Genomic DNA, 10,658 nt, shown 5'->3' with positions numbered 1-10,658 from the left:
GAGGGATCTGTGCCCCTCCAAGGGCTCTGGAAAGTGTTTTGTGCCCCTCCAAGGGCTCTGGAGAGGGATCTGTGCCCTTCCAAGGGCGGCAGCAGTGCTGGATTTTGGAATCGAGCCCCTCTCCCACCCCTGGGAGGGTTCTGGGGGGCTCAGAGCAGCCCTGGAGGCACTGCAGGACAGGGAAGTTGGAAAAGGGGCACAGGGATCCCTCTGGATCATCCCTCCAGCCCCAGGATCCCTCTGGATCATCCCTCCAGCCCTGGGATTCCCTTGGGCTCAAATCCCAAAGGGAGCAGGGTTGGGAGCTGCCTTCCCCAATCATGGATTGCTTTTCATTCCACAGGGAAAGAAATAAAATAAACCAAAAACCTGGATGTGGCTGAGTGCACAAGCTCTGGGTCCTAAAGGAATGGAAAAAGTGGGAAAGGGGAAGGATCCAGGGAAAAATGAGGAAAGGATGAGGTATAGCAACAAGCGGAGCTCCAGCCAGGCACTGCAGCTCCAGGCCCTTGGGGGGAGCACCGGGATCTCCTGGATTCTCCTGGATTTCTGGAGTCCATCCCGGTGTTCCTGAGGGATGCTCAGGGCTCCCACAACACCGAGGTTCCTCAGACACCCATACCAACACTTGGACACTTTTCTGAGTCTTTTTAAACCCAAAATCTTCCTCAGGTGAGCAGGATTGTCCCACCCGGTCACGGAGTGACCCCCAAAATTCCAACCCTGTTATTTGGGATGCTTTTTTTTTTCCCCAAAAAAAAGTAATCCCTGCAGCTTTTGAACTCCTAAAAGTGATTTTCACACCTTTAACCAACCAGCCAAGGATTGGGAGGGGTTTCTCCATGAAAAAGAAATCCTGCCCTGTCCCTGGAGGTGTCCCAGGATGGGGCTGGGAGCAGGCTCTGGGGGGCTGGAATTCGATGGATTTTAAGGTCTTTCCCACCCAAGCCAGCCTGGGATCCTATGGAGAGAGGGAAGACTTCCAGTTGGAACAGGTTTGCTACAAAAATATTGGAAAAGGCTGTGCTGCCCTCACCAGAGTGGGATGCAAACCCTGCTGTTCCTGCAGGGAATTCTCCAGATCCATCTGTAGCTGTGAAATCCCGAGGGAAAGCAGGGAGAGCTCTTCCCATCCATGAGGAAAAACACATTTAGGTTGGATTCAGCTTGGCCACTGTTCCTTGGTCTGCACAATTCTGTTCTTTTCCAAACCAATCCCACACCTTCCAGAGGTTCCCACATCCAGGCATTTCCCATCCATCCAGAAAGAAGCATCTGAGTCAACTGGAAGAAAAATTTTCCACCTGGAAAAACATTCCTGGTGCAGTTTTTTAGGGATTATTTTGTATGAGGAAAAATCATTCCTGCCCTGCTGGGGTTGGTGAGTCCAGGGGGGAATTGTGGAATCCAGACTGGATTTCCCAAGTTGTGGTGTCAGGCAGTGAACAGAAGAGATTCCCTGGAAGCCAAGGAAATCCTGATCCCATTCCTGAGGAATTCCTGGTCTGATTGGAGCCAGGAACTGCCAGCTCCTGGAGGAAAGGTTGGCAGAGCTGGGAAAGGTGGAGGGAATCTTTCCCCCCTCTCTCCAGTGCCCTGTGGCAGTAGGTTCAGGGAATTGGTGCTGGATTTTGGGAAAACTCCATCCAAACCTCCTCTCCCAGGTTTTCAGCACGCCCTGATGATGGTGAAACAGGAGCTGGATTCTGACTGATCCCAATTTCTTGGAAATTTTCACTGGGTTTTGGCAAATCTGGCCCATTCCAGGCTGGTGGAAAAGCAGGGATAACTCAGGCCTGGAATCTTGGAGTGTTTTCTGTGCTTTGTGTGAATTTTGTCAGTTTTTAGGGGATGTTTCAGTATCATTCCAAGGCTTTTTTTGTCAAATCCATCCTTGTGATTACAGCTGGGGGTTTGGATTTCAGCTCTGTCAGTGTCAGGTGGGAGCTGCTCCTCTCTGCTGGGGGCTGGGTGTCAAATGGGCTGAAAAACTGATTTAATTCCATCTGAATTCCTCTTTCCAGGAAAAAATCCCCAGCAAATCCAGTGCTTTGGATTTCTTTTTTTGATAGAAAATAGAGGAAATCATAAAACTCAAAATTCCTTCCAGGGAATTTTGCAAATCACATTGCACATCGAAAGATGCCCTTTGTGAGGAAACATTCCCCCAGAAAAACAACAAAAAAAACCAACCTTGGAGTGCAGAAATTTATCCTGGGATGGAGTTTGTTTCCTCAGGAGCTGGCATGGGGCTGTTGGGGATTTCTGAGTGTCTTGGCTGTGTGTTTCTGGTTGTTTGAGGAAGCAAAACGTCTGACACGAGGTCCTGGGGGTTGAGAAATGAGGAGCTGATGTTGCAAGCCCAGTGTGGCACAATCCTGGCTCTTCCCCAAGTTTGGGCTCCCCACACCAGTTTAAGGTGGGTCGTTCCTGCTGGGAAATGTGTGGCTGGAAGGGAAGGAGGGAATGTTTTCCTGGGTTTTGGTGCAATCCATGGTGTTTCCACTTCTCCAGAACCTCTCCCATGGAGGGCTGCACTTTGTCCTTGTCACCCCCAACTCATCCTCCGTGATCCATGAGCCAAAATATTTGAGTTTTCCTCATTCCCCAGTGGAATTTCACCAGGATTTTTCCAGCAGAAAAGCAGGGATGCTCGTGTTGGCCCTGGGGAGCACACGGTGGCCGCGCCATGCTGCTCATCCCCCGCCCCTGCTCCCTGTCACAGCACAGCCGTGGGATGTTCCTGGTGGGATGATCCTGGTGGGATGATCCTGGTGGGATGTTCCTGGTGGGATGATCCTGGTGGGATGTTCCTGGTGGGATGATCCTGGTGGGATGTTCCTGGTGGGATGATCCTGGTGGGATGATCCTGGTGGGATGATCCTGGTTGGGTGATCCTGGTGGGATGTTCCTGGCAGGGACGGAGCAGGGAAGCGCTGCTGGAGGAACGCGGGAATGCGGAGGGGGTGGGAAGCTGTGCCCACGCCGGGAGCAGAACGTCCCTGCTCAGCTCCCTGCTCTGCCCACACTCCTGCTCCATCTGGGACCATCCCACCACGGCACATTTGGAGGGTTTCCATCAGCATTGAGTTGCTGAAGCCAGAGGGAAGAGGGGCAGCTTGGAGGAGCGAAAAGCTTTTCCTTTTGGGATGGTTTCCCCCATGGAGAGTCAAAAGCACAGGCTCAGCCAGGTTGAGCCCCATGGAATTCTGTTTGCCGTGATTCCATTGGCCTCAGGGAATTGCTCTGCGCTCGGGAGAACATCGAGTTCTTTGTTCTTTGTTGTTTCTTCCTGTCTCAGCACCCAAGGGCACCAAGTTTGTTCCCCAAACCACAGGAGGTTCAGGCCATCCCACATTCCCAGAGGTCTCCACCCAGGAACCGCAGCCCGCGCTCCAACCAGCAGAGGAGGATTTCATCTTTCATCCTTCACAGGGGTAAAAAGGATGAATTTTTCCCCATCCCAGCTCAGCAGGATCCGGCCAATTCCCTTCTCGGAATTGCCTTGGAGTTGGCAAAGTCACGGCAGCAGCTCCGAGTCCCGGTCACAACGGTGCTGAGTTGTGGCAGTGTCGGGTGAATCGGCCACGGCACAGACGAGTCCTGCTGGCCACGGTTTTGGGGTTGTGGAACCCCAAGTGTAGGTTTGTAGATCCCAAAGTCTGAGTTTGTAGACCTGCAGATCTGGTTTGTAGACTCCCAAGTTTGGGGATTTGCGGACCCCAAGATTCAGGGTTGTGAAACTTTGGGGTTATGGAACCCCAGGTTTGGATTTCTGAACCTTCAGGTTTGGATTTATGATGCCCCAAATCTGGATTTGTGAACCCCCAAGTTTGAGGTTGTGGGCCTCCAGATTTGGGTCAGTAGAACCCCAGATTTGGGGTTAAGGAAAACCAAGTTTGGGGTTTTGGGCCCCCAGATTTGGGGTTATACAACCCCAGATTCTGGGGATTTGTGGACCTCAAGGCTTGAATTTGTCAGGTTTGGGTTTATGATTCCTTAGATTTGGGTTTGTAGACTCCCAAGTTGAGTTTGTTGACTCCCAGGTTTGGGTTAGTGGAACCCCAGATTTGGGGTTGTGAATCCCAAGCTCTGAATTTGTGAACCCTCAGGTTTGGGTTTGTGGACCCCAGATTTGGGGTTGAGGACTCCCAGGTTTGGTTTTATGGACCACCAGGTTTGGGGTTGGGTTTGTGGAACAGCTTCATCCCAAGTCTTTTCCTTCAGGTTTGGGTTTGTTCCACTGTGGCTGAGCTGGTTCTTCATTCCCGGTGCCACCAGGAGAAGCCCATGTGGGTTTGTTGTGCTCTGTGCATCATGGAATTCTGGGTTTTGCCAAGAAATAATCCTATAAAAACCCCAACCGTGCTGTGGGGTGCTTTGTGGTGAAGACTGAAGGTCAGAGCCAGCCCCATGAAATTCCCCATCAACCTCTTGTCCTCTTCCAGTCTCCTCATCTTTCGGTGTGTCGGGATTTTGTTCCTTCTCTCTTGGGAACTGATCCTTCAGGACAGTCATTGGATTTAGGAATATTTGATGAAGAAACCAAGAGTTTCTAGTGGTGTCTCCCCTGAGTAATTTCAGCAAATTTCAATAGGCACCTTCAAAAAAAGCTTCCGTAATTCCCGGGTTTGCTACAAGAACTGGATCCCTCAGAGGGAACCAAAATGCTGCTTGGAAAAACAAACAAAACAAACAAAAAACCCCAAAAACACTCATCCCACTAAGGAACTTCCACTCCTTTGTCTGTCCCCTGAATTCCAGAGCTGCTTTTGAGATGTTCCCCTGGAAAGAACCAGGGTTGGATCCCGCTCCTGCTTGGAATTCAAGTATCCAGGAGGGCATCCCAGCTCTCCAGAAGCGTCCCAACCCCAAGGAGGATGCCCCAGATCTCGAGGGGAGTGTGCTGGAGCCCGGGAAGGGAATCCCAGAGCCCGGGAAGGGAATCCCAGAGCCCAGGAAGGGAATCCCAGAGCTCAGGAGGGGAATCCCAGAGCTCAGGAAGGGAATCCCAGAGCTCAGGAGGGGAATCCCAGAGCCCAGGAAGGGAATCCCAGAGCCCAGGAAGGGAATCCCAGAGCCCAGGAAGGGAATCCCACATCTCAAGGCGGACGGCCCAGTCTGGAAGAGGAGGAGGAGATCCCAGCTCCAAGGAGAACATCTCCAGAAGGGGATCCAAGATCTTGGGAAGGTCATCCCAGCCCTCAGGGAGGCTATCCCAACTCCTGAGGAGGGAATCACAGCCTTTAAGGACAGCATCCTACTCCAAGGAGGATATTCCAGACCCCAAGAAGGGTATCCCAACTCCTGAGGAGGGAATGCCAACCACAAGGAGATCATTCCAGACCTCGAGGAGAGCATTCCAGACCTCGAGGAGAGTGTCCCAACCCTGAGCAGGGCTCTCCAGACCCTGAGGAGGGACAGCCAGACCTCAAGGAGGACATCCAAGATCTAAGAAGAGCATTCCAGACCTCAAGGAGGACATCTCAGCTCCAAGGAGCATTCCAGACCTCGAGGAGAATATCCCAGCCCTCCAGCCGGGAAGGAGGGGGCTGGGAGGCAGCTGATCCGCCAGGATCCCGCTATTCCCGCTCCGTTGGGTCGCCTTCTCCCACCTCCCGTCAGGCATTCCCAGAGTCTGTCCTTCGGGTCTGGTTTTGGCTGGACATGAGCGCGGTCAGCAGTGAGACACGAGGAGAAGCCCAGTGGACACTGAGGGGAGGCAAGCGCCCCTTTCCCTGTCCCCTCTTGCTTTGGCAATGGTCACAGGCTACATGCTCCTGGGAAAACCAAAAAAACTGGGAAAAAAAAGGCAGGGAAATGGCCACCAAAAGTGCTGGGAAAGCGACCAAACGGGATGAAACTGGCAGATGTTCCCGGTCCATCCAGAGTTCTCTTGGATATTGCAGTGATTGTGTTGTTAGCACGTGGCAAAGCTACATAAGAGAAGATGCTACATTCCTTGGAAAACAAAAATAGTGCTGAGTTGGATTTGTTCTGAGTTCGGTGGGGTTTTCCCCTTGGAAAGCCACCTTTTCCTCAGAGGCAGGGAAAGGGAATGGGAGGAAAAAGGAACCTCGTCCTCAGCCAGACTGAGCTGCTCCCAGCAGGGTTGGGAGAGAACCTGGGAGCTTCCAGGACGAGGTCTGGGAACAGTCTGGGATTTGCTGGCAGTCACAGCCCTCGGAGGGAATTTTTGCCTCTCCTTCCCCCCTGCCCTCGCTCCCTCTCCCTTCCTGGGGAGGGCGTCCAGGGCGGATTTTTTGGGGGGTAAAAGGAGATTGAAAATGAAAAACTGAAAAGGAGAAAATAAAAAGGATATTTACAGCTCTCCATGACCAGTTCTGCAAGGTCTCCTTGGATGTCTCCTTCCCAATCCCAGCCTCTATGGGCAGGAGGGGCTGGTGGAGCTCTCCAGGGAGGACTGGGAGAGGCGGCGGGTCAGGGGTCCGATGCTGGAGTCGGCCAGGGAGGAGGTTGGGAAGAGTTTGTACCAGCCCGAGACAGCACTGGAGAGATCCAGCTCCTCCAGGATGATCTGGGCCATCCCCATGAAGCACTTGTGGTCCATGCGCCCGTAATCGCCCCAGACGATCACCTGTGGGCAGGGGAGGGGTGATGGAGCTGGGAATTCTGGGGAAATCATGCCCAGATGGAAAAACCCTGCTGTGGTCGGGATTGGGAAGGTCTGAGGGATGCAGGAAGGGTTCTGGAGATCCCTGGACTTGCTCCTCTCACCCTGTGAGGGTGGGGAGATCCAGGCACAGGGCATTCCAGGTCCCAAAGATGGCATCCCAATCCCAAACTCAAGGAAAGCATCCCAATCTCAAAGAGAGCATCCCAACCCTAAGCAGGGCATCCCAGACCCCAAGAAGGGCACCAGACCTTAAGGAGAACATCGCAGCTCCAAGGAGGGCATCCCAGCCCAGAGAAGCTGTGGCTGTCCCACCCCTGGCAGCCCAAGGAAACCTGGATGGGGCTCAGTGCCACCAGGGACAGGGGAAGGTGTCCCTGCCCACCTGCAGGACTTTGCCCTGGGGACTCTCCTCAAAGAGCAGGGGCTGCTGGTACGAGGGGTCACAGGTTTTCTTCACCACCTTGGTCTTCTTCTTGGCCAGGCAGACGCCGTTTTCCAGCAGGTAAACCTTCACATAGGTGGCTGCCATGAGAAACAGGGACATGGAGCAGAGTCCTGGGATGATCCCAGCACGGCACCCACCCCCTCCACCCACAGCCACCTACCAGGGATGCACTTGGAGCCCATCTTCGGGATGAGTCCCCTGGCCTGGATCACGTCCACCTCCAGCTGCCCGTTGCGGTCAGCCATGCTGACGTGGACATCACCTGCAAGGGGTACACACCTTCAGGTGACCTGATGGCCACCTCCACCTGGGGACAGCCACAGCCCCGTGTCCCCATCACCCGTGGGAACTGGGCACCCCTGTCCTCACACCCAGCGTCCCACTGGATGCCTGATTTGTTGGGAATTAGGGGCTTGGTGGATGGGAAGGACAGCCCCTCCTCCCCATCAGCTCCATCCCTGTCACTGGGATTTTATCCCTTGTGATGGAATAAGGCTGGGATTTACCCAGGCTGGGCCTTGGCTGGGTGATTCCCCAGGAAAAGGAGAGGCTGGGGGACAGGAGGGATCAGGGGCCAGGAACTTTTGGAAAACAAAAATAGTGCTGAGTTGAATTTGTTCTGAGTTCAGTGAGGTTTTCCCCTTGGAAAGGCACCTTTTCCTCAGAGGCAGGGAAAGGGAATGGGAGGAAAAAGGAACCTCGTCCTCAGCCAGACTGAGCTGCTCCCAACAGGGTTGGGAGAGAACCTGGGGTTCAACCACCCCCTTTCCCCCTTTTCCCTTTCCCCCTTTCCCCTTTTCCCCTTTCCCCCTTTCCCCTTTCCCCTTTTCCCCTTTTCCCCTTTTCCCCTTTCCCTTCCCTGAACTTCCCTTCCCTCCTGCTGGGATTTATTCAGGAGCAGCTCCCAGCGCCCCGGGGACAGATCAGGGGACTCTGGGCAGCTTTTCCCATTCCCGGCAGGGTCCGGCGGCCACCTCGGGGTGTGTCCCCAGCTGGGGACACGCTGCTGTTGGCTGGGAATTCAGAGCGCAGCTTTTGATCCCCATTTGGGATTTTAAGGGGAAAAGCGGGACAAAAGGCGGAGTTTTGGTTCCAGGACGCTCCAAAAGGAAGCCCCGGGAAAAGGAAGCCCCGGGAAAAGGCAGAGCTGCTGCTTCCCAGGGATGCCCTGCCCTGAGCCCTGCACGCTGCCCTGCACAAGGCAGAGCATTCCCAAGCGTTCCCGGACCGGGATGTGCTGGGATGGAGCCCTGGGAAGAAACACGCGGCCTCTTCCCCCCCTTCCCTCCCTCCGGGAGCCCCCCCGGGCGCTGCTCACCCATCGGGGGGGTTGCCAGGGTCTGCCGCCCCACGAGCTGCCCCGGCCCCAGCCCGTCGAGGAAATCGCTGAACTGGCTCTCTGCTCCCAGCCGGGTGGTGGGGAAGATGAACCTGCAAGGGATTTCCATGGAGCATCCCTCTGCCCACTGCGGGGGACACGCCGGGAGGGATCCCGGCGCCGTTCCCAAGCTCTGCCCCGTTCCTTACGTGCCGTCGGAGCTGTTGCTGTTGGTGCTGCCGTCCGTGGATTCCCGGCTGCCCTGCCGGGTCACCCTGGTCCTCATCTCCACCGCGATGCCGGTCTCGGTGCTCCTGCGGATGGTGCTGCGCAGCTTTTTGGGGCCTCCCTCTGCAATTGGAGACGGGATCAGCTCCGGTTCCCTGCCCTCAGCCCTTCCCTGCCCTCCTGTTTTCCAGCATTCCCAGGATCTGCGCACCGGTCCCTGGGTGAATTCCCAGGGGATCCCGCACGGCCATCCCGGTGCGGCCACCACGGGCCGGCTCCGAATGCCCCCCCCCCATCTGCCACCGCCTGGCTCTGTCCCAATGTCACCGTGCCTTCGATTGTCCCCTCTGACACCTAATCATCCCACAAGTGCGGGATCCAAAATCCCCGTGCCACAGGGGACAGGAACCCGCAATGCCACAGCCCCAGCGCTCCTGATGTCCCCTTTCTGCACCCTCCCTGTGCCCCTGTCTGTCCCCGTGGGGAGGGGACAGCAGCCTGCAGGTGTGGGCACAACCCCAAAGCTGCCTCGTGCCCCCTTTCTCCAGCCCTTGGCCTCCAAGAGCCCCCCGTGCCTCTGTCCCTGTGCCAGAGGGGACAGCACCCCACGATGTCAGAGCTCCCGGTGTCCCCTTTCTCCATCCCCTTGGCTTCCAAAATCCCTGTCCCCGTGCCAGGAGGGACAACGACCCTCAGTCAGCTCTCCTGATGTCCCTTTATCCCTCCCCTGGAGCTCCAAAATCCCTGTCCCGGGGACGCTGGAGGGGACAGCACCCCGCTGGTGCGGGCACAGCCCCAAAGCTGCCCGATGTCCCCGGGCCAGAGGGGACAGGAGCCCGCAATGCCACAGGTGTGGGCACAGCCCCAAAGCTGCCCGATGTCCCCGTGCTCTCCAAAACCGCCGTGTCCCCGTCCCCGTGCCAGAGGGGACAGGAGCCCGCGATGCCACAGGTGTGGGCACAGCCCCAAAGCTGCCCGATGTCCCCGTGCCAGAGGGGACAGGAACCCGCGATGCCACAGGTGTGGGCACAGCCCCAAAGCTGCCCGATGTCCCCGTGCCAGAGGGGACAGGAGCCCGCAATGCCACAGGTGTGGGCACAGCCCCAAAGCTGCCCGATGTCCCCTTTCGTCCCCGCCAGTGTCCCCAGCGCTGGCAGATGGCAGCAGGAGGAGGAGGGTGGCATGAGCGGCCAGCCCTGGCACTGTCCCCGAGCCCTGCTGGGTGACCATGTGTGAGCGGTGGCACCGCCAGCTCTGTCCCGCTGGGTCAGGGCTGTCCCCACGCCCGCTCCTGCCGCTCCTGCTTTTGGGATCGATTTAACCCCTTCAGAGCCACCTCGGATGGACGGAGGGCTCTGGATTAACTCTTCCTTTCCCAAATCATGGAATGGCAGGAAGGAGCGGGATAAAAACCAGGGGGAAAACTTGCACTGAAAGGAGCTTGGTGCTTCCCCTGCCCCTTGAACAGCTATTTTTAATCATTTAAATATTTGCCAGAGCTTTGGAGAAGTCCCTTCCCCAAGCTCCTGCCTGCAGCCAGGACTGGGAGTTACTGGAGAAGGGGACACTGAAATTGTGCAGAGCTCCTGCGACACCCTCACCTGCAAATCTGGAATTTGGAGAAGCGCCAGGGGGGTTAAAATGCGATTTCTTTATGTGACTCTTTTATGTATCGTTTTTTCGCGTGTATTTTTTGGGTTGTCATTTTTAGGTGCCATTTTTAAGTGGTTTTTTGAGTGTCATTTTTTTGTGTGTGTGTGTCTTTTTTTAGGTGTCGTTTTTTACGTGTGTTTTTTTGGAATGTCATTCTTTAGGTGTCCTTTTTTAGGTGTCGTTTTTATGTCTCCATCACACATGGCCAATCAAAGCACGAGGGGTGGGCACCTAAAACTCGGGTGGGGAGGGGTTGAAAAGGAGGGTTTCCGTGGCTTTTTTTTAGGTGTTGCTTTTGGGTGTAATTTTTTGGGTGTAGTTTTTAGGTGTAATTTTTAAGGTGTATTTTTTGAGGGGGGGTAATTTCTTAGGTGTGT

General features: G+C 55.3%; 1 protein-coding gene across 4 annotated transcripts in view; it reads right to left on the bottom strand.

Moving 5' to 3' along the window:
* Positions 1-739: 739 nt before the first annotated feature.
* RIMS3 (regulating synaptic membrane exocytosis 3) overlaps positions 740-10,658 on the bottom strand; it is a 22,889-nt gene continuing 12,970 nt past the window's right edge. For all 4 annotated transcript variants that reach the window (XM_015649186.3, XM_015649190.1, XM_015649187.2 and 1 more), the window contains exons 3-7: positions 8,610-8,751; positions 8,401-8,513; positions 7,243-7,344; positions 7,020-7,159; positions 740-6,598 (exon numbers count right to left, since the gene is read on the bottom strand). In XM_015649186.3, coding sequence (XP_015504672.1) covers positions 6,386-6,598; positions 7,020-7,159; positions 7,243-7,344; positions 8,401-8,513; positions 8,610-8,751 — 710 coding nt within the window. In that variant the 3' untranslated portion in view covers positions 740-6,385. The remainder of the gene's footprint in view (positions 6,599-7,019; positions 7,160-7,242; positions 7,345-8,400; positions 8,514-8,609; positions 8,752-10,658) is intronic.

This window comes from Parus major, chromosome 23, assembly GCF_001522545.3.
Source record: "Parus major isolate Abel chromosome 23, Parus_major1.1, whole genome shotgun sequence".
NCBI classification, from domain to species: Eukaryota; Metazoa; Chordata; class Aves; order Passeriformes; family Paridae; genus Parus; species Parus major.
The sequence above is the reverse complement of the archived record's forward strand: the minus strand, read 5'-3'. Positions and strand labels throughout refer to the sequence as shown.